The sequence below is a fragment of the Aythya marila genome, assembly GCF_965140915.1.
Source record: "Aythya marila genome assembly, chromosome: 20".
Lineage (NCBI taxonomy): Eukaryota > Metazoa > Chordata > Aves > Anseriformes > Anatidae > Aythya > Aythya marila.
The window spans coordinates 1,337,897-1,364,664 of NC_139061.1; the positions used below are offsets into that span (position 1 = coordinate 1,337,897).

Here is a 26,768-nt window from a genome sequence, read left to right on the forward strand (position 1 = left end):
TCCTACCAGAGTTATGGGTATCAGGTATTGCCTGGTTGTGCCGTGGTTGTGGAGAACAACCTTGCAGTGCTGCAGAGCTGGAGCCTATCTGATGGTTTTTACAATATTTTTCTCCTGGCTGTTGAATATTGTAAAAGGAATTTTCAGCCAAAACTGTGAGTTCTCTTCCTTGATATTCTGATGCTGTAGTCTCCTGAGATCCTGATGGCAGGAACATGTGCTTTCTGCAGCTTAAAATGAATGTTAAAGGGATATTTCTACCAAGCAAAGTGTTTGGGATTTGGTTTCCTTGCTAGTTAACAGTGTAAATTGAAAAAGCAGTCTGTAAGGGGATAATGCATTTGTAATGGCATCTTTCTTCTCTGAGGTTATGGAAAGTGCTATAATTAAGCTGATAATTAAACCCCGTGAAGTTAGTTATGATCCCTGGCGAAGGCACAGGGAAGTCATGAGCAAGGGTTTGCCCAGAGTCTTGTTCTGAGTCAGATGCAGAGCCCAGGAGCCCTGGCACCTGCTTTCTCATGAGTCATGCGTAGGACTAAGTCCTTTCTTTCCTCCATGGATGGAATGACATTGTAGAAAACTCAAATTGAATAACTCAGTGTTTTGGGGTCAGATATGGATAGAGCAAATATATGCACGGGCAGGTACTAGAACCTCTTTAAAATGCAAATTGTTTTCTTGCTAATCTTGCTAATTTCTTTAACCCAATTTGCACCATAGTGTATGTTTTTCTTACTGCCTTTGCCTTGAAGTGATGTACTGCAATGCAAATTGCCCCGAACCCACTGTCACCTTGCATTACCTTCCCCAACGTGATCCAACATGCTGTGACTGATACAATCCGACTTGATGTCATAAAATGATGTCTCCCATGGGGAAGCAAAAGGAACACATTTTCTCATAGCCCATAAATATTTTAAAGAACGGCTTTCCAAGTGATGGGGTCCCCACTCCTTTCCTTTTCTGCTTAATAACCTGTCCCAGAAATAAGCTCCATCCTGCAAGTGCTCAGCCCACTCCAGGCCTGCAAAACCCTTCAGCACATGCTGAAACCTGAAGGTCTGAGCAACTTTAGCAGTCAGATGGGGTCTTCTTGCATGTTAAAGGATGAAAGCTGTTATGAATCCCTGCTGGGTTTTCTTTTCAGAGCTCCCGTTGCTGGCTCATCCCCAGAATATTCACTCTTGTCTTCACAAAATTACGGGCAGAGCCCTTCAGTGAGTAGATATCACTATTCTGGCAAAGGAGCACTTTGACTCTGCTTATTTTCATATTGTGTTTCTGCGAAGATAAGGACACAGAGAGATTTCAATCAGTGGTGCATATGCTCAGATCAAGCATATGAAATATAATAAGAAGGACAGATAGCAGCAACACAAAGCTGTCACAGGGGGTTGTTGCAGGTACTGCAGTCAATAGTGACATTTTAATAGTAGCCATTGCATTGATCTGCTTTGGTCTGATGGTTTTAGACACTTTTCACACCTGATAATTTAGAACAGCAACTACGTGGAGGGGTGCATCCAGTCAGTTCCAGCTGAATTTAAATAATAATAAAAAAACACAGTGAAAAGTCATACAGTTTGTGATTTTGTTTCCGGACTTGAAGGAGGGCTAATATATCTGCCTGTATTAACTGGTCTGGTAGCAAGTGGGAGGATATGTCTAGAGAAAGATAAAGAAAGGAGAGGTATGCAAACATTAAACTATCCTGTTCAGAGAAGCAGGTATTTTTAAGATCCTCCAACAGGCATGAATTTCCTTCTTTTTTTTTTTCTTTTTTTTTTTTTTTTTTGCCATTTTCATTAAGCATCACAGAAGTTCTCCAAGGGAAGAGTTATATTTGATATAATACTTAGATATACTTCAAACAGCCACATGCCTCATTTACAAAACATACAATATACTGCAGGGGCTTGGGACTGCGTAGGCTCAGTTCATTAATGGTAGGAGCAGTCTCCCCTTCCTGCTAATGGCACTGAAGCTGTGTCTACACTGCCTGCTCTGCATGCTGAGCACACAGGGCTTTTAAGAGACGGATGCTGATGGAAAGCTGAAATGAAATGCCTGGTGGATTCGTAATAGTCTGGCTCTTCCCTCCGCGTGTACTCCCTTCCTCTGGAGGATGGGGTTGGCCTTGTAAAAGCTTTGCAGAGACCTGGCTCTTTAGCGTCTCTTAATAGAGGAAGAGCGCTGGCAGTGCTAATGGCAGCTGTCCTCCTGCCAAATTGTTTTTTTTTTTTGAGAAGTGACTTGCCTATAAACTCTCTGGGGCTGGGGAACAGTCAGTTCATCTCTATTTGTGCATCACCTGATCTTGTCTTCAAGTGTGGATATGCTACAACATGGGCCATCCATTGGGATTACAGCAAATTAGGGTCTGTACATACCATGAAGTTGATGTAGCAGGTGCCATCGTGTGTGTATGGCTTCATGATGTGCTGCCGGTCCAGGATGGCCTATCAGATATTGGCACTAAGTGGTACTTCAGTAAAAATATTGATATTTTCTTTCATTCCAGGGGATGGCCAGGTTGATTTTGATGAATTTATGACCATTCTGGGACCTAAACTGGTATCATCAGAAGGCAGAGATGGCTTTCTGGGAAATACAATAGACAGCATATTCTGGCAGGTAAGTGGTAATTCCTTTAAATGCAACTTTAGCCAACTATCAGTAGCTTCCAGAAGTGATTTGTTGGGGAGCACAAAATGTTTTGTTAGGGTGAATGCTTGTGTTAAGGGTATTCAGGTTCCTCTTGCTGTCTGCTGAGTATCATCAGCCCATGTTGCTGGAGCGACCTGCTCTCATCTGAGCCCTATGACGGAGGAAGGGTGAGCACATACTGTAAACGAGCTGTATTTGAACACAACAAAACACCAAGTTAATTGTGCAACACATCTTGGGGCATTTTGGAATTAATTTTTGGAAGAGAAAAACATTTTTCTCCATGACTCTTTTGAGTTAGGAACCTCAAACCTGTGCTCTGCTTACAGAAGTGTGCTGCTGTTCACCATCCCTTGGCTGGGGTGAAAGGAGGCTCCAAGCAGAGTGAGGTTTTCTGTGCAGGTCATGTTAGATTGATGCTTCTGCAGTGAATTCAGGACAAAGACTGAGGATTCAGGTCTGAGTTTGATGATGGGTCTATTTTGTGCCAATGCAAAGTTTGCCCTTGCTGCTGCTCTGGGGTGATTTGGTCCTGATGGTTTTGAGCATCAGAGGGGGAGGCAGGTTTGGCAGTGGGATCTGCCGTGCATTGTGATTTTTAAACAGGATTAGACCTTTCTGGAAAAGCAAGGACAGTCCAGGCTGTTATGGCAAGTATTAAAAATCTCCCAAACCACAATGCTGCACATTTCTTGCCAATGGATTGAATGTGTGGTTTCCTGTGAGATTACTGCTCATTTCATTGATCACCCAACAGCCTTTGCTTGCTAATAAACTTGGGCTGTTACCAAGTTTATGTGAGTCAAAAGAGTCAAACCTGAATATGAACATTTCTGTCTTCTGTTACTGCCCTCCAGCACTGTTCAGGCTGAATTGGGTGGAGTTTTGTAAATGTCTTTTAAAGTCCTTTAAAACTTGTTCCTGGTCTCCCAGCATGTGATATAAATAACCCTGGAAATCTGGGTCTGGATTCCAGTATTCCATTTTCAAAGCAAGAGTTTGGCATTGGTGAATCTACAGTGGTTTGTAATATATCTAGGGGGACGCAAGGGCAAAACTCATTTTACGAAGGGCAGGATTGGGGTAATCATGGATGTTCTGTTGCCCCATCTCCTTGTTGTGAACAACAAGGAGAGGAGGAAGCACTGACCAGTCCCACCAAGCCAATGGTGCAGTGCAGGCCAGTGGTGAGACTGGCTTCCTGCAGCCGTTCATGAAGCACAGATACCCCTTGGGAAAATCACATTCATGGGCTGAGCTTTTTCATGGGTAAGATGAGAGGTTGGGAGCCCACCCTAAGATTCATTTCCCAGGATAACCATGCCATTTAGTAATCCTTCAGCCCTTTGGAAATGCTTGCGGTGTCTTTGCTTAAAGGTCAGCGAGGAATAGAGGATGTGTGCTCTGGATTTTGAGCAGCAGGACTCCTGGGCTCAGATTTGCCTTGCTCTTTCTTGCAGCAGCAAGCTTGGCCCTTGTGCACTCCAGGCTGTGGTGGGATGAGTGAACAGTGTGGAGACCCCAGGTAACTGGTCCCATGGTAGGGGGACAGCCCTGGGGTTGTCTGCAGGCAACAAAGCTTTGACTGACTTGCACGAGTGCTCCAAGGCCTCCAAAAAGTTGTTCATGGTCTTTTACTTGTACAGGTAAAAATACATCTCTTTACCTAGCACACTCCTTGATTTCAAAGCACTTGAAGAGAAGCCTTCTTCTCACATTTTGCTGCTCCTGGGGTAGGAGAACTCACAGCAAATACAGTATTTTTTCCCAATACCCTCCCCAAAAATATGTACGGAAGAACTGTTCAAGGAACAAATTCCCTTTGCCCCTTCCTACCTGGCTTTACCCAAGCCATCTATGGGGTTTTACATTGTCTTTAAGCAAAGCAGTGACATACCTGCATCATTTCCTGTGGGATACATCTGATTTGAAACAAAGCCCTTTTTAGATCCAGGGCCTGGCTGGTTCCCCATATCCCCTCCACGTGCATTTTTCACATTTGCTGGGAAAGGAACAGCTTGGAGAGAGAATGAGTTCAGGCTGATGCTAGAGCACTTCACCCCTGCAGTGATCCCAAAGAGTGACTTTGAGGAGGGAATGGTGCCCACAGGCCTGTGGCTGTGAGTGGCCCTGGGTGACAAGGGCAGCAGGGTGGCATGAGGAGGGACAACTCCACCATGGTGCCAGCTGGCCAGGCAGTGCTACTGAGAAGTCTCACATCAAAGCTGCGGGCAGCAAAAGGCATCTTGAGGCTCATTACATCAGTTCCAGGGGAGAAAATCCATGTTGTCATCCAGAAAGTGTTTTCCTCTTCTTCATCCAAAGAGCTCCCCTCCAACTGGGGTGATTTTGGCTCCAAAGGTGCCACTTCTGTGAGGACTGTATTCCAAGCACACTTTAATAATGCTTTAAATAATGTAACGACAGAGTTAAATAATAAACAGCAGCAGAAGGAGAGAGGGATTCAGAGGAACAGGCGAGGGCCTGGTGGTGTGTCTCCACACGAAGCTGGGAGCGAGTTGGTGGGACACAGGAAGGCGGCTCCAGATGGCAGAAGCTGCGGAGGGGAAGGATCTCACAACAACAGCAGTGGGGCTGCAGGAGACAAGGAGGGGGTAGAAATGGTGGAAGACTAAGAAGGAGAAAGAGAGATCATGCATGGAAAAGACTGGCTTGCAATAATAATAGGGGAACAGTTCATCCGTCCTATTGCACATTGCCCACAGTGTGATGGTCAGTTCAGGATAAGCAGGATTTGGCTGCGACCTGTGTGTTGGCAGGTGTTAGAGACACGAAGGGTCTCTCAGATGTATTTTCCCTCCTTGATTTCCCATGTGGGCTCTAAATTGAGTTGTATTGGGGTGTGTTAAAAGCAGCTGACTCCTGCTTTCTCAGGTAGCGGCGATCAGTTCTGCTCCAGTTAGAATGGCTCTCCCAGGTCCCTCAGCCTGGTCAGGAGCTAGTTAGGAGGAGGGAGGGAAAAATCATCCCTGCAAATACTATTTCAGGCCAAGTCAATATAGACCTATGATATCAGGATTGCTGAGGAAACATTGACTTTCCCCTATCTCTGAATGTCTGTCTTTCCTGAGCAAGATGAAGCACATACAAAGGTCTGTTTTGCAGAAACCATCCTCAGGTGCCTCCTGCTCTGCTTCAAAATTATTTTCTTATCCTTGTGCTGACTGTTTGTAAATGGAAGTAAGATCTACCCATGCACAAATATCTTTAACTGTCACTGAAAATATTTTTTCCAAAATGCAGAGCTGCCCTGTAACTGGCAGCCACTCCTTGGGACGCAGGACCACAGGCAGGAGGAGTCTGAAGGCTGGAAGCAGCCAGCAAAGCCCTGCTCTTTCTGGTTTGGGGCAGAAAAAAAAAAAAAAAAAGTAAAGAAAAAACTAGTGGTGTACCCCAGGGGTCAATACTGGGCCCAGTCCTGTTTAACACCAATGATCTGGATGGCGGGGCAGTGTACCCTCAGCAAGTCTGCAGGTGACACCGAACAGGGAGGAGTGGTGCTTACACCAGTGGGCCATGCTGCCATCCAGAGGGACCTGGCTGGAGAAATGGGTGACAGGAACCTCCTGCAGTTCAGCAAGGAGAAGCACAAAGTCCAGTCCTGGGGAGGAGCAAGCCCAGGCCCCAAGACAGGCTGGGGCACCCAGCTGGCAAGCAGCCTGGCAGAGAAAGCCCTGGGGGTCCTGGTGGGCACCAAGCTGGCCATGAGCCAGCAGCGTGCCCTTGGGCAAAGAAGGCTGATGGTATCCTGGGCTGCATTAGCCAAAGTGCTGCCAGCAGGTGGAGGGAGGTGATCCTTCCTCTCCACTCAGCGTTGGCGAGGTCACACCTGGAGACCTGTGTCCAGTGCTGGGCTCCCCAGTAGGAGAGAGACCTGGAGCTACTGGAGGGAGTCCAACAAAGGGACACGGAGGTGCTGGAGGGCCTGGAGCCCTCTGCTGTGAGGAGAGGCTGAGAGAGATGGGACTGCTCAGCCTGGAGAAGAGCACACTCAGGGGGACCTCATCAAGGTCCATAAATACCTGACGGGAAGGTGCAAAGAGGACGGAGCCAGGCTCCTTTCAGTGGTGCCCAGTGCTAGGACCAGAGGCAGTGGGCCCAAACAGGGGCACAGGAGGCTCCCTCTGAGCACCAGGCAGCACTTGTGTGCTGTGCAGTGACCGAGCACTGGCACAGGCTGCCCAGAGAGGTGCTGGAGTCTCCTCCTTGGGGATCTTCAAAGGCCACCTGGAGGTGGTCCTGGGCACCCTGCTCTGGGTGGCCCTGCTGGAGGAGGGTTAGACCAGATGGACCCAGAGGTCCCTGCAAACTTAAAGCAGTCTGTGGTTCTGTGAAAAATGACCATAGATGAGATTTTTGGAGTACCTAATGAGCCCTGTTTCAGAAGCTGATAGGAGGAGGTGGGCCTGGCCCCATGCAGGTGTGTTAGCCCTTTGCAGAGTGCCTGCCCTCTTCCTTCTCCATCTTTTTCCCTCTGTATTTTTAAAGAGTGGTCGGCCATCCCTTGCCTTGCCACCATTTCTGAGCTGCTCCTGCTGGAGTTCACACTTAGTGCCTTGAAGCTGGTTGTCTTTAATGCTTCAGGCAGTGATTTGCAGTGATTTGGTTGCCATTGCATGATCAGAGAGATGCTATTTGATTAATTTTCAGGCATGAGAATTTGTTTTTCCAGAGCTCAGGGAAGACAAGTGCAGTTCCAGTGGAGCGCTCAGAGGGCTGTGTTTCGTACAAACAGGTTTAGAGGCCTTTCCAGTGCATGGCCATTCAGGTCTGCAAAGCTCTTTAGATCAAGAGCATTACAGAAAAGGCAAACATTGCTACTGGTAAATATTAGCTCCTTGTTTTGCCAAATAAAATCCAAATCTATCCATTGTGCCCTGCCATTCCCAGAGAGGGAGAGGGATTAAAAAAAAAAAAATAATAAAATAAAAATAGAGAGAGAGAGAGAGGGGAGGAACTGGGGATTTGTATTCATTAACACTTTTTTCTCAGATTTTTTTTAAGTGCAAAGACCTCCGGGAGTAAGTGTTAAATACTTTGCACAGAACATAGCATAGGGAATCTCCAGTGTCTGGGGGTAAGCAACAGGAACAGGAGCAATAATAATCTTGAATTATAGGCTTTTAATTAAAACAAACCTCTCTGTCTTGGCTTAAATGCTTTTTGAAGTAAGAACAAGTTGGAATTGTTAAACAACGGGTTTGTATCTGCATTGGATGCAGAATAAACTCTGTACCCAGCAGCACTGATGAGATTATTTTATAAAATCAATACTTTGCATGGGGATCATTTGTGAGGCAAACTGCTGCCTGCAGTTTTTTTTCTCTCTTCACTCTGTGCACATGGAAGCTACAGGGAACATCATTTCAGCCAGCACTAAACATTTCAGCCCGAGCAAGGATATCCAGAAGCTTTGTTTTGCAAGAGGGGACAGCACTGTATCATCCACTCAGACATGGTGCCCACTTGTCGCATTCGATATCACCCAGTATAATTTACTGGCTTTCAGGAGGAGGCTGGTTGTTTTTGGATAAATAAGGCTGCTTTTCGGAAGCAGGAAGACCAGAATACCAACATGGTGTTTGTGGCTGGGAGATGCCGCTTGGGGATCTGCTCATTTTTCCACCAGAGCAATGCCTCTGCAGCTTTGGGGGGGGACAGCTGGAGGAGCAGGCTGTCCTGCAGGCAGAGCATCTCTGCAGCTCCTTGTGTGTTCTGGGCTTGGGAAAACCTTTTCATTTCTCCAGGCCTCCCTATACCTTTCCTCAGGGGGAGGAATACATTGTTTTTTATGAGCTTTGGTGGATGAGCGGGGTCAGCCAAAGCTAGATCCCTCCCTGCAAGGAAGGACAGGTAGACAGGAACATCCCAGAGGAAGCAGAGCACTTGCTCCAGACGGCATTTTATTTCCTGAATGCAGCAAAAGTAGAGTAAGGAGCACGTCCTGCAGTGCACTGGCTAGGAAGGGTGTGCAGGGAGGTGAGGGGGGCTCAGAGCCGCTGCGAACATGGTAGAGCAGAGGGACATGCTGGGACAGGACACGGAGATCTCATCCTCACAGCACGGCTGCTGATGCTTTAATGAGTTGCTGTGCAAAACTGCCCATCCATAATCTGTTTTCAGTTGTCACTGCAAATGCAACAGCATCCCGGGGGAGAGATCTGGGCTCTAGTGATCTGGTCAATCAATTAGTGCTTTAATAGAGTGAAATGAAGGAGAAAATGTGTGGGAACCTCGGAGGCACAGGGCAGGGTATGGAGATACTTGGCGGGTGATGGCGTGGGAGGCAAGGCAGGGGATAAGGCTGTCGGGGTGAGCGGAGTGTGCCTCTGGCTCTTGCTTGGCTCAGTACAAAGATGGTTTTGCTCAGAGAAAGATTTTTTCATATGAAGTACAGTAGATAAATCTAACACAATTTCTCCCTATACACGAAGTTTCTCCACTTCTCTCCACAAAGGAGTCAATTTGCTGATGGCAGATCAGCCTTGCCAAAGTTGCAGAGGAAGTGTTTGTGTCTCTGTGTGCAATCTCACATGGTAACAGATCCAACCACCCTCCATCAGCACAGACCACAGAACTGCCAAAATAACACCCCTTGGGCACAGGGAGTGTGTGGCCTCCCCTTCTCACCTTCCTCCTCTTCCTCGTCCAGTGCAGCACAATTCTGCACAATTCTGGGATGCTGCTAAACCAGGGGCAATTTACATCTTGCACTGTTAGCTTTTGCTGGTCATGAGCTGCCTTGCTGCAAATACCCCCAGATTTCAGGATTTTGGTTGCTGCTATTTCAGCCTTTCAAAGAATCATCTCAAATTGACTTCTTTGGAGTCCAACCAGACTTTGCTCTGCCTCTGAGTTGTTTAAAACTACAGAGTTAGTTTTTGCAGTTCAGGGTACCAGCAGATGCTCAGGGTCTGTGGTGGCTCTGGGAGGGCAAATGTCACAGCTGGGCTAAGTTGCATGTAGTTTAGACTCAGAAAAAAAAAAATGAGATTTGGGGAGGAAAGATGTTTTGATGGTATATGCAGACCTACTGCACGTGCAAGTGGCCTCCCTCTTATTAACTACTTTGAGATTTGAATCAGAAAACTCTGCAGCTGCAAGTTTGGGTGCCAAAACATGATGCTTGGAGGTCAGTGAAGGTTAACTGGGGCCGTACCATTGCACCACACATGTACCTTCACCCCAAAGAGCACACCTCAATAGAGTCCTCTTCCAGGAAGCAAAAGCCTCCACTCCCCACCAATATTTTTAATGTCAACAGCAATGTGGGTGCCTGCGTTTTGGTTGTTGAACCTTCAATATCTTAAAGAAGAGTCATTTCCACAGAAAAGAAGTGCTGAACTTCTTAAAGATCTGCCCAATTTTCAGTTTCCCATGCTGGATACCATCAAACTGAAGGACTGGTTGAAAACCTTGGCGTTGCCTCTTCCACAGGAACCACTGAAATTTTTCTTAGTACCCAAGCATCCCCAAGCATTAGGCTGCCACCTTTCCTGTGACAGGTAATACTGGGTCCTACTCACCTGGAGTTATTAAGCTGACCTGCTGCACTGTTAGCTTCAGCATCCTGGCTGTGCTTACAGTTTCCAAAATCAAATGTGCCTTGTAATGTCTGATCCTGCATTTTAGATTTGGTATTTTGTTTTCTTATATCCAGTCTTAAAATGTTGTGAAAATTCCCTTTGTGAGGATGCAGATGACTGCATCACAGCAATGAGCAGGGTGACTAACCAGTACGGATTGTGCTCAGTTCATCTCAGCTAACCTGGGACATCTGCATTTTTTAGACTCCCTTTAAAATTAATAGAGAGAAATAGACACTTCTAGGGTGCAATTCAGGGATCTGCTTCAGACCTACCTCAGGAAGAGATACATCACACTTCAGAAGTGCCAATTTTTCTCCATTTGGTATCAAGTCTAAAAAAGTGGCTCAGATGGAGATGTGTGTACTGGGGACAGCTAAATGAGCCCTGCCAAGGGTTTCAAGTGCCTTTTTTGATTAATGTGCATGAAGCCAGCTCTGTCAGTGATGAGGCTGTTATCAGTAGAAGGAGACCGGTTCTGGCTGCCTTATTAACTCTCCTTTTGTTGACAAAGACATTCCCACTGAGTACATTGCACTCAGTGGTTGTTGTCACAATACAGTGAAAGCTGAACACTTGCAGGTGATGAATTCATCAGCAAGAGACTTCTCTTTGTTCTTAGTCTGAAGATCAAGCACAGAAGTGCCATGACAGCTGCAGGTATAGACATGAATATTGGAGATGCTCACGGCCTGGGTCATGGTGGTGGTGCTGTGGTGAGAGTGTCACATCCTTCTACCCACTTTGCAGTGTATGAGGTTGCCAGAGGGCATGAATGAGCAATAATGTTTGGGGAGCCTCATTTTAAATCTATTGCTGCTAGGGGACCTTGTTTTCACTAATACATATTTTTCCCTGCAACAAAATCAGGTTCTCTCAAGTCAAATATAAAGCTCAAAACTGGAGGCATTGGAAATTGCAACGTTTTGAAGGCATTTATGAACCAAAGCAGGATCGGTACCAATAGCAGGAGAAAAGCAAGACTTTGTTGTCAGACTATGTTTTGTAGCTTCAAACAGCTTACTTCTACATTTTGCCTTCTGAAAGACACTACAGCTTTCATTCAAAATATATTTAAAGTAGGCAGTTTACAACAAGAGGCCTCCTGCCTGCTGGCTGACAAAATACAACTGTCCTGGCAGGTGGTGGCTCAGGTTTTTTGTGCACCCTGAAGTATTCACGTACATGTACGCCAGCCAGCTCTCACAGTACAGAGGTTATTTTTTTTTTCCTGTCATCTTATATATAAACCCAGTCTGCGTTTCTGTGTGTCACTGGGATGTTTTTGTTCCTGACTGATGCATGAAATAGGAACTGCACTGTGATTTTCTCAGTGATTTGCTTAGAAATGTGGGCAGTGATGTGTAGGAAAGGTAAGTGCATATGATTATCGGCTGATGAGTACGTGGGTATCCAAACTATGGGATGGGGAGAGAGTTCCTGGCTTTTTGTGTGTTTTGTTTTTTTTTGTTTTCTCAGTTGTGTTAGGCCCCAGCATCTCTGTGCCCACTGCTCGGCCCCTTAAAATCATGGTTCTGGATTTGTTGGAGTGGGTGTCTTTTTTCTTTAAATGCACTTTGGTGCCTTTGAAAGGCACCAATGGGTGTTGGAGCAAAGGAGGTGTGTTTCATGCAGGGGAGTTTCAGTTTCCATAAATCCTAAACCATCAGCAGATCTCAGGATCCATCCCTCCTGGTTACTCTGTGTTCTTGTGAGAAAAACAATCTGTTTTATTGCTGTTGTGTTGTGGAGGGGAGTTTTAACTGAGGATAAGGAAAGCGAAGTCTGATTTTCATGGAGATCAGAACTTGGGAATTGTTTAAAACAGACCTCATGGTGGTGGTCGTCTATTTCTATTTCTCTTTTGTAAAGAGTCCCCTCTTTGGGATGGAAATCCTTATAGTGACCTGCCTCCAAGTTGTGGCTTTCAGTGGATTAAAAATATTGTGAATATTTCATTGAGGTTTTCCAGAGAAGAATGAGAGGGAAGAACAGGAAAAAAGATGTTCCATCACTCACAAACAAACAACAATAACAACAAAAAAGTAAAAGTGTTGGCAACCGTTAACAACAAACAAATGTGTTCAGAAAGAAAAATGATCCTTTATGAAAAAGAAAAGCTAAAAAAGCCTTCTAAAAATAAAATTGAAAGAAAGAGTGGAAGAGTGGAAATGAGAGAGGGAGATGGAAGGGGAGAGGGGGGAGGAAAAGAGGGAGAGGGAAAGAATGAGAGAGGAAAAAAAAATCTCTGAAAAATTTCAGAGAGAGCTTCAAAGAACCACTGTGGGAGTTCCCAGTTGTCCCATCAGCTGCGACAGGGTGATCCCAGAGTGACCCAGCTGATCACCCCCACTTTCCACACTGCTGCAGGGCCATGGGGGTGATAGATTGCTCAGGCAACACCTGAGGTTCGTTAGTGTGATCTGGATGAGCAGTGGATGCTGTGGCATTGAGGAAAGACCCCTAGGTTCTGGCTGCCAGACAATTTCTACAGCACACTGATTGTCCCACGATTTTCAGTACAGATTGCTGGAGCCTGATAGCTGAAGCCAACAGAAAGGTACCTGGTACCATTGAGCCCCAAGTGGCACATGGGCTAAATGTTGAGTTTCTCAGTTGCAGGCCATCAGGATAGAGATGTTTCCCTGGCCACCAGGGTGGAGGTGCTCCAGCCATGCTGCAGATGCAGCCAGCTCCATACTCCCCTGCCTCCTGTCCTCCACCAGTACTGAGGACAGGGGAAGGTGGGAACGTGGCTGTCTAACACTCATGGCCTTGAGGCCCCCTTTTCCTTCCCTGCTATTTTGCCAGCCCCTCTGCATGGTGAGAGGTGGGACAGGGCCTGGCCACAAACCTTCCTTCCCTTACCTCTACAGTCTGCACAAGCTCCTTTCTTGGTTTCTCCAAACCCTTGTGACATGAGTGCTGCAAACAAGCCTGCTGCACATTTGTTTGTTCTTTTTTTTTTACTGTTTGGCATGAATTTTGTGGATTGCTGGGTGGTGCACAGGGAATGAGAGCATGCTCCTCCTGCTTCAAACCCTGTTTGAGCCAGGCAGGCTCTGGTAGCCCCATCCTCTTCCCTGAAGTCTGACTTTATTAATACGGTTTTCCAGCAAAGGCATAGCATAGTTTTTCCAAGTGGGTGTAAAGATGCTGATCTTCAGGAGAAATTCCTTAAGGTCTTTTTTAAAGCAAATTGGTTGCTTTGCTGAGAAATTGTTTCTTTGTGCACTTTTGTTCCCCTTCGTTTTTACCATCTGTGGAGGTTTGATTTCTGTGCTGGCAAAGAAAGAAATATTACTCTCTGAGATGCATGGGGTCTGTAGGGCTGGTGGTCTAGATGTAGTCTTTTGTTCCACAGGGAAATTTGTTTTTACTGTTACTGTTTGGTAACACACCACTACAAAGTGGTAATTAAAATAAGTAATTAAGTAACCAGTACAGTTGGTCACAGTTAAGAAGATGTATCAGGGTACAGATGCTGGCCAAGCTTGTGGAAGAAGTCCAAAGCAACCCAAGAAAGCCAATGAAAATATTTAATGTATGTGAGAACATGGTGGGAAGTGTTCAGTAATGATTTTTACCCCCTTTACATGGAAATAAACAGGTCTAGTGTATATGAAAAAGATCTCTATTCAAAATGGGCCGGGGTGATGTTTGTTTTCCCTCTAGAGATGTCTTCAGGTCTCCAACTTTCCTATGCTGAGCAGAGAGAGACAAGCCTTGAGCAATGACCGATCAAGATACACAGGTTCATGGAGCTCATGGAAATGCCCCCATTTTTGGATAATAGCATAGAAGAGAGATGGGGGAAAAAAAGCAATCATATAACAATGATTTGCATGTTTTTAATCTCTTTCTACTCTTGCTGAGTGTGTTAGTTTAGATGTTTTTCCCCTGGAGGCTGCTTTCCCAGGGGATGATTAGTACAAGACGTCACTGTCAATCCGTCAGCTCCCCCCGCGTGCACCGGGCTTCAATTCCTTCCAACTTTTGGAAGTGACAGAGCAATGAAAAGACAAATGAAATAAATTGATGCTTTTTAGGGGAGCAGAATCTGAAAAGAGCTGTCATGAAGGCAGACAGGCTGCATGTAGGTGCCAGATTTCAGGGCTTTCAGGAACTGTGATCCTCCACGGAGATAAACCCGTGCACCTCAGCACAACCTCAGTTGTGCTGGGTTGTGCTTGTACCATTGTACCAAGAGACAAGTAAGTTATGCTTAGTATATATTTTATGGCTAGCTGATACATGGGCATATGCTGTCACAAAATCGGCCCATGTGCTAGGTTAAAATACATCCTTTCCCCAATTCTGATTTCTGCTACCTCTCAGCCACATCCTTGCATTTTTCTAATGCCATCTTTAATACAGACTACATGGAAAACTGCACTGAAGTCAGAAATACTCCTGTAGTTATTCAAATAGCCTTCATTAGACTGTATCTCTTTTCCTACTGACATTCAAAAGTGCTTGAATCCCAAGGGCAGTTTCAGAGCAAAAGTGGAATGAAGAATTTTATTTGTAGAATGAAATGATGATGAAATCCTCCAGGAATTGCTGGTTTTGTTCAGAAAGGCAGGCACTGGAGTTCTGCAGAAAAAAAAAAAAAAAAAAACAACAGGATATTTGTTGCTTTGTTAACTTTGTAAAACATTTAAGAGAACAAGAAGAAACCACTACAAGTGTATGTCCAGGCAGCTGAAGTGAGACCTCAGCTCTGGTCCTGAGGCTTTGCCTTCCTCTGCATCATCTGTAGGTGTTCTCAGCTTCATATTTCCTCCTGTGTAGGATGGGGCCAACTTTAGTCCCATTTAATCACACAACTTTGGAAAAAAGCACCATTTTTGTGCTGCACATACCTCATACCTCAGAATAGAGACTTTATAACAGGTGTACAAGAAGCAAGCAAACTTGTGTGGGACAGGGCAGGAGAGTGGGTTAGTCCAAAATACCAACTCAGAGCAGCCTTACGGGCTGGAAGGGGATGTGTGTGGGCTATCCAGAGCCAAGCTTCTGGAGCTTGCTCTCAGTTTGCAGAGATTATTTAAATTGTGTGCTTGGATGTGAATCTTCTTGCTACGTGGTGGACATAAAGGCACATGCAGAGAAACACTAATATAAAACTTTCAAGACTGAGATCTTAGGAGCTAAGGCAAGAGCTGGGTCTTGCCTATTGGTACTGTGTTCCTTCCTTTCCCATTTAGATTGGTGTTTTTAGGGAAGCCAGATAATACCATAGATAATAAATAATACTGATAGTTTGAGATAACCAAAATGTTTCTGTGATTCCAATTTTATCGAAAAATTACCCTTTATTATTTCCCATGTAAAACTTCCATCAAAAATTCTTTGAAATTGTCATTCTTCCTACAATTTCTGCATTGTTTTTACTGAAAAATATGTGCCTATTTTTATCAACATGTTTTTAAATGATTTCTGAAGGTTTGCTTATTTGCAAGTAACACAGCCTTCTTATTTGTCTGCAGCATGTTTTTCAGCAAGCAAACCAAATGGATTTTCTTTTATATCGTGTGTAACAGAAAATGGTTCCATTTAGAAACTGGCAAAAAGAAAATTACTTTAACATATTTGATGTGTGCTTTTCCATTTTTTAAACTTGTAGTAATTTGTCAAGTGTAACTGTTGGGCATAGCTTTTTGGTCATTACACACAGCCTGGCTTGCTTCCAAGGCAGTAGAAATGCACCTCATTTAGGGCAGGTATCTCTATGAGTGGAGGCAGATATTTGCAGATCTTGCTGCACTACTGTTTTTTGAGTGCAGTTTTCTCTGTTGTAGCAGTGAATTGTTCTCCCTACAACCTTCCTGCAGATCCCTCTGGTTTCCTATGGGGAAAAGATGATCATGATCCATATATTGAAGAATAATCTCTCCTCTGGCAGCCTGCATCTTTCTTTTCTGACAGCCCCTCTCTCCGTGACAAGTGTTGCCAATGTTATTTCTGTCCACGGCCAAGGACGAGGAGGGCTGTGAGATGGCAGGATCCAGGCAAGGAGCAGGGACAGGGAGCAGTGGGGACAGACCCTAGCCCTGCCAAACTCTTCTCATCTCCCGTACGGGCCGGTCTGATTGCTGCGGAGAGAGCTACTGCTGATTGCTGTACAGGAATTAAATTAGGTGAGTTAAAAACCCGTATCAATCACCGTCATGCATACTTGCATATGAAACATAGACACGAAAGGTTTATGGTAATCAACATAGAGTGGCTGATTAAAGTCCATTAAAATGCACTAGAAAAAAAAAAATCTAATCCTCTCTCCGCTTCAACCCCGGCTCTTTTCCGCCCGTTTGATAATCGCTGCTGACTTCACTTATCATCCCTGACAAAGTGCCCCAGCATTGGATACGTTGCTGCTGGCATCACCGATCCTGAGCACGCTGCTGTACCCACGCTCATTCCTGGAGCACACGCAGCCGTAGAAGCAGATGGGAAGTGAAGGTAGGAATAACTTGGTTTACAGAAGACAGACCATCGAATCTGAAACACTCTGAAAGTGATCTATCACCCTCATGCATCCTAGGGTATAGAGGAAATACATATAATCTTAAAATTCAAATTATAATGAGAATTGATGATTACAGAAATCTGTGGTGTGTGGTTTATTGCAGCTTGGAAGTTGCTGGCAAATGCAGCAAATGTATTGCTTATACATATACTCCTTTTCTGAACATGAAACAAGCATAGTCTCCACTGAGGACAGCTCTTCTAATCCTTCTCTGAATGTGTCTGTTCCACAGCGTGCTGAAACATCCCAGCCATGATTCACACAGGGTCATGGTGAACCTCACAGGGAGATGGTGCCTGCAACAAAACCTCTGTAGGGTTGTTTGTGTTACTGTCATGGGCTCGGGCTGTTTTCAGAACCTCCAGGCCTGTCTCGCATGTAGTATTTGATAGACATCTAAATTGCTCCTGAAATTAAATCTCCATCCAGTTAATTTAGCACCTGCAAAATTAAATCCTGGTCTTAGAGTCTTTGATAAAAGTAGGTCGCAACTGTTGGGTGCTGCCTTTGGATAGACACTCAGGCTCTGATTTCTCATGGATGCCACCACACCAGAGGCTCCAAGCTGGCTGCAGGCAGGGAGAAGTGCTGCACTGGTTTTAATGCATTGGAGACATGGTTTTCATCAGGTCATGTCTCGGATGCTTGGATCTTAATTCCTTCAACAAAAAGGGGGCACAAATACCTCCACACACGCTGCCACAGGTAGCTATGTGTATGACAATATATGTATGTGTAGAGGAACTAGATGTTACAAGGCTATGTTACTGCTGAAAAGGTGATCACCTGAAAGGTAGCAGGAAATGGAATTAGTGCGGCTCAGCCTCACAGAGACAATATTTCAGCATCCTTGTGTGCTAACAATATAATTTACTCTTCAAGCATGTGATTGCAGGACACTTTTGCAGTGTCTGGACAATGACTCTTGCTTCTCTGATCAGCCCCCAAATGCATGACTGCTTTTATTTCTCCTGTTACTGATCTGCAGATGATTAAGGTTAGTTAGTGTCTGTGGGTCTGTCCTGCAAAACATGGCTAATTTGTACAGTATTCCTGCTGACCTCAGCAAGATCTGCCTTGGTAAGCACCTCTCCTGCTTATTGCTTTGTAGGATGATTTTTAGAAATTATTGCATTGTTGGAGTCTCTGTCCTTGGTGATAATTCGAAGCCTGAGTGGACACAGTTCTGGGCAACCTGTTCCTATTCAAGCAGTCCCTGCTTTGAGCAGGGCACAGGACATGCACTGGATGGAGTCCCATGAGAAAGCCAAGGGTAGGAGGTAGTATCCGAGGCCATGTGTGAGCAGAGGTTTCCAGGGCACAAGGTTCTGCAAACCTTTCTTTTTCTAGCACCACATTGACAGTGGGGCAGCCTGGAGTAGCTGCTGCTTGCAATGCTGTCATCTGCCCACACTGATATTCCGATGATGCTTGACACTTCCTGATGCTTGTCCAGAAGTAAATTAGAGCTTTTGTGTCTCTTTTTGGTTAGAACAATACTAAAGTTGTCAATTGTGGCAAATCTGACCACGAGTCTGGTCTGGACTCATATTTACATTGGTAAGTACCACTGTTACTTAGCAGTCAGCAGTCATCAGTGGGAGCTGAACATGCCTGCCCCACCAAAGCACCAGCAGTGGACTCAATGGTGGGGATGGGATTTGGTCACCTTGCTCCTTCTTTTGTTCTCATTTGGCACTTGGCTGGTCCCCCCCAAGCTGGGACGCAGTGATTATTTTCTGTCTGCAGATGCTACATGAGCCCAGCTGGCTGAGAGCAGTAGGGCAGGCAGGGAAGGAGGTACATGACTGCAGCCCATGCTAGGAGCACTGCTAAAGGTGCTGACCAAATAGCCCTGAGGGTTATATTTTCCTCTTGAAATTAAGATGTAAATTCCTGACATTAAACTGCAAAACTCATGTGGTGATTTTGACTTGCTGGATGCTGTGTGCAAACATTTCCTCGAGTTTTGCAGGACACATAGATGCACAAGAGCCTCTGTGCTGTCTCTTAGCTCTATCCCAGGCCAGCACTTTGGCCATATTCATCCTTGGTTAGTCACAGGCAGGAGATGCATTTGGAGCGATGTGATTTATAACCGCAGAGGTAGAGGGTGTTAAATGGTGCTCTCCAACACCACAACCAGAGGGAGCGGGACACAGCTCCGGAGAGTCCCTGTGAGTCAGCAGGTCCTGCTGCGGTCACACTGGGTGTGCAGAGAGCTCGTTTAAAAGAACGTGATGCTCCGGTGAAATAGAAAACCAAAGCAAGTGTAATAATCACATCTGAAATAAACAGTATCAACGAATTTGTGATATGAAAGGCAGTTGACAAGACTTTTGTGTCACTGGGGATAAAGGCAATATCTGACTGTGAGACCTTTAGTTCTTAACGTTTCAGAGGGGTTGTAATCTGAAAACCTAGAGCTATAGGTTCAAAGCCTCCACTGCTCTGGGGCTGGAAGCATTTCTTGTTAACAGTGCCAACATAAAGAGCAGGAAGAAGATACAGCTAATAGAAAGTAGGACCAAACACAAACAGATGCATAAATTTGAAACATACTATTACTAAAATGGAAGCTGGAAGTGGAAGGCCCTAATACTGGAGATGGTATCAGGCCCTAACATCTGATATTGGATTTCAGGATCTCTTGAACTGCTGGATCATCATGATAAGAAAGACATTAATTTAGATGTTGATTGAAAACACTCTACAGCTGCAATGAAATAGGGCATTTGCTGTCGAGGTGTTTTAAGACAACTGCATTATATTTACAAAATTGGAGGATCTTTTGGCCATAATGACAATTCAATTGAATTTCAAAGGGCAGTAGTATTATATCTCAATCTACAGGTCAGTGGGGGTGGCTGGATGATGAAGTGTCAGTCGCTTTTAGTATGAACAAGACAGCTACAGACTTTCAGATTTGACTTAAAATATCACCGGCAATAAAAAGGTGATATTCTTTGAATTATGATAAACTCCATGTTTCATGTCTCTCTTCTGTTTGGAATGGGGTAGGGTACCTAAGCCTAAAGTATTTCTTGTGTTCTGACCTAGAAAATCTGTTTTTCTATATATAGCCGTGCATAATGCCTCTTGCTCAAGAATAGGCAGAGTTTTAAGGGTGATGGGGCCACATTTGGAAAGCCAAAGCATTCCGGTGAGCACCCCTCAGTCAGAAGTGAGTCTGCAAGACACCCATCATGTAACATAATCCCACGAGCAGATGCTGTCTAAGTAATTAGCTCTGCTGCTAGATGAAAGGCCCGTGCTGAATTGTGCTAAGATTGCCTGCTTCTTCACTGTAATTGCTAAAATATAGCAATGCAAAAGCTGAAGCTTGGGCTATTGCTTTGGAAAGTTATTTCTGTGCAGCTCAGGGGAAAAGTAAATCAGTTAATGGTTTTAATTAGCAATCTTTTCATGTCTTCCCCTCATTGTCCATGAGGAGCTCTGCAGAGACAGTGCTCTTCTTTGCACAGATTGCAAAGGTGTGCAGCACTTGACTGTGCTGGGCTTTGCAGCCAGCCGTGGCAGTGGGGTACAAACCACCGCCCTCTCACTTGTAAGCACTGTGCATTGGACCAAAACACGCTTTTTTCTGGTCAACATGGACTTAGGGATCTTCTGTCTGGCCCATAGGTTCTCTGCAGCAGAGCACATATCCGTATGTGTTTCTAGTAGCTCCACTGCTTCTCCTATTTCCCTCACCCTATTTCTTCTCTGGCTATTTGGGGAATCATCCCAAGTGCCACACATTTTATTTCTGTAAGTCTCTGCAGCAAGCAGGAATTTGACAGCTCCTGGAGAGCTGTCTCAGTGTGTAATAAGGTATCAAGGGAGCATGACTTCTGAAATCCCAATAACTAATCTTATCTCACAGGCAGAACTTGCAGTTGTTTTTAGGATATGATCGGATCGGCAAGATAATTTTTTAATTAAATTAGGGTGATCCGTGTTTTTGATACATGCTTCAGATTTCACAGTTCTGAAAACAAACCGCATCAGATCTGAGCGGGTTTGTGATGCTGCAGGATGCCGGGATTCTTGTCCCCAGCCTCCTTGGGCAGCTGGGATGGCACAGGAGGGACAGGCTGCAGCCTCAGCAGGCAGTGGAAATGTAAGCGATGGTCCTGTGGTGGCTAATGAATGAGGTCATCTGCTCCGTGATCTGGTGGCATGCGCTCAAAAACTCCTGTAGCCACTTCTCTGAAATGTCACTCCTCGAAGATACAAAAACCTCATGCCTGTCAGCCTTTGGAGCACAGAAACAACCGAGTGCTTTGGGGAGAAGGGTTGCATCAGAGGGAGGATTCACACGGGTGACTACTTAAACTTCTTCATAACCTCTAAAATGTGTCGAGGTCAGACAGGTTTAACCCCGAGGCAGATCTCAGCCATATAGCTCATGTGCCTCTGGCACACAACCCAAGTTGTCACCACTTTGGCAGCATCACAAGTACACTTCCTCCTGCAGAGAGGACCATTTCCCAGAGCACTGGGCCAGCCAAGCCCAGGATCCCTGTTTTTTTCTCAGTCCCTCACCCCTGCCTGCCTTTGCTAGCCTGTCTGTGCTCATTCCTACTGAGCCACTGATGTCCCAAAGTGTACATGTGCTTATCAGTTTTCCTTGCCTCAAGAGCTTTTAGCACAGACAGTGGTGTTTTAATGCTGTCCATGTGCATCTTCCTTCTCCATCTGTTTTTATAATTGCATCAAAAATACTTCAGAGCAAAAATCTTATCCTAATAAAATCAGAGATGCTATTCCCTAGGAACACAGAGGAATTCAGACACCCACTCCCCAGGTATTATTCCAAGTTGCCCATGGTGTAGATAATTGGAAATTCTTGCAAGTGTGTATGTATATATATTTTAAATGATTAATGACTTCTAGCAGTGTTAAATGTTGTGGCCTTGGCTGTTGAAAAGCAAGTTGTCCTCCATCTAAACCTTTTGGCTGTACATCTCAACAGCACTGTGAGCAGCAAAGGGTGTTAAAAGCCATCGTTTTAAAGTCATCAGAAGTGATAACATGAAAAAGAGCAACTGCTAGACAGCACTGCCATTGTAAGCACCAAAACAAGCAGCTTCTGCTGCTTTCATACTCTGGTGATTTCTGGGCCAAGCCTTTGCCCTGGCCAGAATTTGAAACACAATTCACCCATAGTCAAGGAGGCAGAGGAGGGTTTTGCCACCTTGCCTTGTTCCCAGTGAAACACCCAGAGAGGATTTATTCCTTTTTCCAATCTGTCTTTTAACCAAGAAACATTGGTTGCTGGGGAAAAAAAAAAAAAAATGTTCCACATTTGCAGATTTGATTTTGCTCCCTTCTCTTGCTTACTCTTGAGGGTAAGTGTTGCCTTTGTGATTTTCCTTAAATCCAGCCCTACAGAGATCAACGCCTTGTTGTAATGTGTGGAAAGCAATTTCAGATAAACAAAACAATGCAGGCACATGGTTTTCTTCCTGCTGCAGCGCCTTCTTTAACCTTGGCCCACATGGGGAGGCTTGATCTGTCCTCTTCCAGTCCTTATTGCAAAGCATTTAGCTGCTTTGCTTTGCTGCTTGGGTGCTTTTTGCTACTGCTTTGGCTGAGATTTCCTCTGTCTTTGGTTTATTTTTGTGTGCATGTGGAATTGCGTATGAAGTAAGTTCTCAGAAGGAGTGCCAAGCAGGGAAGCAGTCTCAGATAATCATAGAAGTTGTAAAAGCACCCCCCCCCCCCCAATCCCTAGCTATTATTTTCTTGAAGACATACTGAAAATGCAAAATCAACTTATTAGCTAAGCATTCAGTCTTGATTTCATGATTTTATGTTTGGCTTTTATATATATAATATCTATTTTCCACTTTCATAGCACCAACAAAAAAATCATTTCACAATTCACTCCTATTTTGTCCTTGCCTATTTCCAGTCCAGTCAAACTCAGCAATGAAACAGCTGTCAGTTCAGATGCAAGAGTGATCACAGCCTAATGTGGGACATTTAGGGAATTTCAGACCTACCATACCAAATTTGAGGCAGTAACTAAAGCTTGTGGTGAGATGTTTCCCCTGGCTGAACAAAGAAATACTCCACCAAAATGAAAATTGACAAACAATCTGGTTCCTTCCTTGCATTTTCAGTAGGAAATTTGACTTTTAGTCAAAAGTATGAAATAGCACATTTTCAAAATGGAATTGTTTTGGAACCCCATAAACTTTGAGACCTTTTGACTGAAGCGATGGTTCAGGTTGGTTTCTCATACAGAATAACGCAACATGACAAGCTGAAGGGTTCACATCAATGATCATTATTATCCATTCATGAAGGAGGTAAATGATCCAAATTTCTAAGGATAATTAGACAAAAAGGAGCAGGTGGTGTCGGGTTTTCCTGTTAGTTGTCAACAAGAGAAATAATTTCCACTAACTATTAAGATGCTCTTCCCTCCTCTCAGCAGGAAAAGGGCACAGTTCTCCAAAACGTTTCCTTGGCTCAACAGTTCCTGGACTCAAATAAAATGTAAAATGTAGCTTAGTGTACTGAAAAGATCTCAATGAAATCCAGATGTGCTTTCAAAGTCAAGGCTTGGATTCTTGGCCTGTCAAGGTAGCACATTTCTTAAATAGCACATTTACATGAAAAGCTACTCTCAGCTGGCATCTGCTGTGATCAAAGTCTTCCCCACATGAAAACTGCTGCCCAAAATGATGCACAGCTTTGCGTGACTGCTGATACACTCTGTTGGTTGAGATTACTGCAGCAACCTGGCTATTGCTGTGCTGATTTGACCCCCAAATTTCTCTGCAGCCCCACGACTCTGCAGTGTTCCAACAGCAGGCACCCAGCCAGAGTGAGAAGGGTTGTGGTGTGCCTGCATGCAACAGCTACAAACTTAGACCTGCTTTTCAGGAGCAGACTTACCTTCTGCATGAATGGTGCGTGGCTTCTTGAGGATTCTTTTTGAAGTCCCAACAGGAGAGTTGTTGATATCCAAATGCTGTGGTAAAAGCACTTGGCAAAATCAGGTACAGTAGGTATTAAAGTATGCAAACAGGGATCAGTCAGTTTTGCAAGAAGCTGCAGTTGGAACCACTCCCAGTCCTCTCAAAATCAGCAGTGATCTCAGAGCAGATCTTACTGTGCACCATGCACCTGTGCAGTGAGGGGAGGCCTCTATTCCTCTATGATGATGCACCAGGGAAGATGGGAATCCTGACTCCTAATCCATTGCATATGTTAATTCATAGTTAAAATTGCTTCCTTGTGCCATGCCTACTTCCATTTAGCTGCTCTACAGATTCTTTAGACACATTCGCTTTAGATACATCAGCTTCTCCTTAAGTGGTGAATCCCATCGATGCTGTGTTGAGTATTAATAAACACTCGCCTGTGTGAGGCAGAAGATGGTAGAGGACACCAATGTTTGTACTGTTTTAAAAGCCTGGAGAATCAGAATTCAAATCATAAAGCAAGTGTTGGAGGAAGGGAAATACCTGAATGTCTAGACACCGCATCACTCCTTGGAAATCTTAAATCTTCCTGGCCATGGTCCTGGGCAACCTGCAGTAGGTGGCCCTGCTTTAGCAGGGGGCTGGACCAGATGACCTCTAGACATCACTGCCAACCTCAACCAGATTGTGATTCTGTAATTCTGAGAAAGGGAGCAGAGCATTGGTGGAGCATGTTTTTTTGGGTAGTAGAGCAAGGGGGTTCCTAGGCTTGCCACAGCAGCATTTATGTTTCTGATGAACATAGGCTGGACCTATACTTGGATTGCAGTTCTTTTCATGGCAGCTCAGAATGTTTTCCTCCAGGTTTGCGCCACAATAGAAGCCTCAAGCTAGTGAGAACAGTGTGTCTTGGGTGATGGTGGCTGATTTGCCTACCTGAAGACACTTGCCACTGGCCAAGCTGTTTTCTGGAGTGAGGGAGGGACTGTGTTTTCCTTGGTTTTCAACATCGTTACTCTGTGGTTGTAGCATACAGGAGTTCAGTTTGGGAGTAAACCAGCAGGCAATGTGGATGCCTGCACACCGATACCTGGCTTAGGATTGTGGTTAATGCTGGTCCAGGATCTGTAGAACAGTGAAAAGAGTCTGTTCTTCTCTAGTTTGCATGGACCTTTCTATAGCATTCTGAAAGTAGCAGCAATGAACCAGGGAGACTGATGAGAGTAAGAGTATGAGGGTATTTACCAATTTACTGCCCTTTTTGCAGCCTTGACAGAAATTTCTTCTTCAGGGCTGCTTGGATGCTCCCAACACCCCAAGTCCAGCACAAACGTTTTGATGCAATTGCTCAGGAGCTTGCAGACAACTTGGAGAAATTTAGGGAACCAGCCTGGAAGCATTAGATGCCACCATGGAGTTGGCAGATTGGCCAAGGTGACAAAGGCCTCCTAGAGGGGGGACACAGACTAATATTCCCCCCGGCATTTGGCAGCTGTTTAAACTCTTGTCCTTTGGTTCTGCTTTATTTCATCAACTGTTGCCATTCTGGTGTCAAACCAGAAATAAGTTTGAGCTCTGCAAATCAAGCAAACACACTTCATACTTTTCAGCATTTACCTGCAGTTTGACAAGGGTGGTTCTCAACCCTAGGTCTTTCTTTTCATGTATTCTGTGTGGTCTTTCATGGTAAAACCAGCTAGAAGTTGAATTGTTGGCAGTGAAGGCCACTCAAGGCAGTGGGTGATGAGCTGCCTCATTCTACCTGAGCAGAGCTCGAACAACCTCATCGCCATCATCAAGCTGGTCATGATGTTGTTTGGATACAAGCCTGAGAGTTTGCTGATGTGGGACAGTATGGAGACATTAAGGAAGGTGTTTGGCTCGTTTCTTTCTCTTAAAGGTGCTAATTCATCCAGAAGAAGGGAGGGGGGCAGTCCTGTTTCACATGTGGTGCCTCCTGTCCCAGATTTGCCATCCTGATGGCTTCACTGTCTTAGATCCCTGAGAACAATGTTAAGTAAAGCACATAGTGGTAGGCTGAAAATCAGCACTGTGCCAGTTGGAGCCTTCACTAGTACAAGTCCCATGCAGAGGCTGGATCTGCAGTGGCTTCTACAAGGGCAGTAGAAGAAAGTTTATCTCCTTGTTGCTGATAATCTATAACCCACCTTCTGTGACAAAAATAAGAAAACTCTGAGTTTCACCCAACCTTTTCCATATCGGGTGTCTTTGGAGCTCTAAGCTGGCTGTTACCACTCAGGAATGAGCTCTTCAAGTTATTTATAACAGATAGATCTCTGAGAATGTCAGCTCAACCCTCAGCAGCAGTCAAAACAGCAAGTGGAAAGATAGGAAATTTTCAGAAAGAAACAGTGAAAGAAACAGAGCTCGTCATTACGCTGGTGTGAATTAGTGGTGCAATCACATCTTGGATGCCTTTGGGTTCTGCTCCAACACATCTGAGAAGGGAGATGGTGGAATCAGAGAATGGCAAGGAGAAAGGCCACAAATTTCAGGGGTGGTGGCTCCTCAACTGGATGTCAGGCAGGAAAACAGATAACTGGGAGGGTATGTTTGAAGTCTGAAGAATGATAACGATCTGAGAAGGACACAAATGAAATGATAAAAGGTGGTTTCAGAAAAAGGATCAAGAAAAAAGAAAAAGAGGATTTCTCCTGAAACGTGGTATTAAGCTGTGGAAATTCTTGATAGCAAGTGTTCTGTGTGCTACAAGTTGACAAGAGTTCAGAAAACAACTTGGCACATTATTCAATCAGTGTCTCTCTTCCATCTGGTAAAGGTAAGGTATTTGCCTGACATCTACTTTTGACCTGTTCACACATAGAAACACATCCATCCATAGATTCCATGTGTAGGAGAGCTTCTTCCCAAAGCTAATATGGCAGTTTAGGGAGCAATAAAAGCAAGCAATTTGCTCTTGGGGCAATACCATCCGTACTTCTGGCATTGGAGGGCAGCACTAGATAGCAATTTTTAACTAACAAAACAAAAAGCAGA

General features: G+C 44.8%; 1 protein-coding gene across 1 annotated transcript in view; it reads left to right on the forward strand.

Annotated features, from left to right (window-relative positions):
* Positions 1-26,768, forward strand: part of CALN1 (calneuron 1) — a gene marked incomplete at its 3' end in the record, with an annotated part of 128,257 nt that overhangs the window by 71,350 nt on the left and 30,139 nt on the right. The window contains exon 4 of the mRNA XM_082776636.1: positions 2,525-2,637. Within this exon, the coding sequence (XP_082632762.1) occupies positions 2,525-2,637 (113 nt within the window). The remainder of the gene's footprint in view (positions 1-2,524; positions 2,638-26,768) is intronic.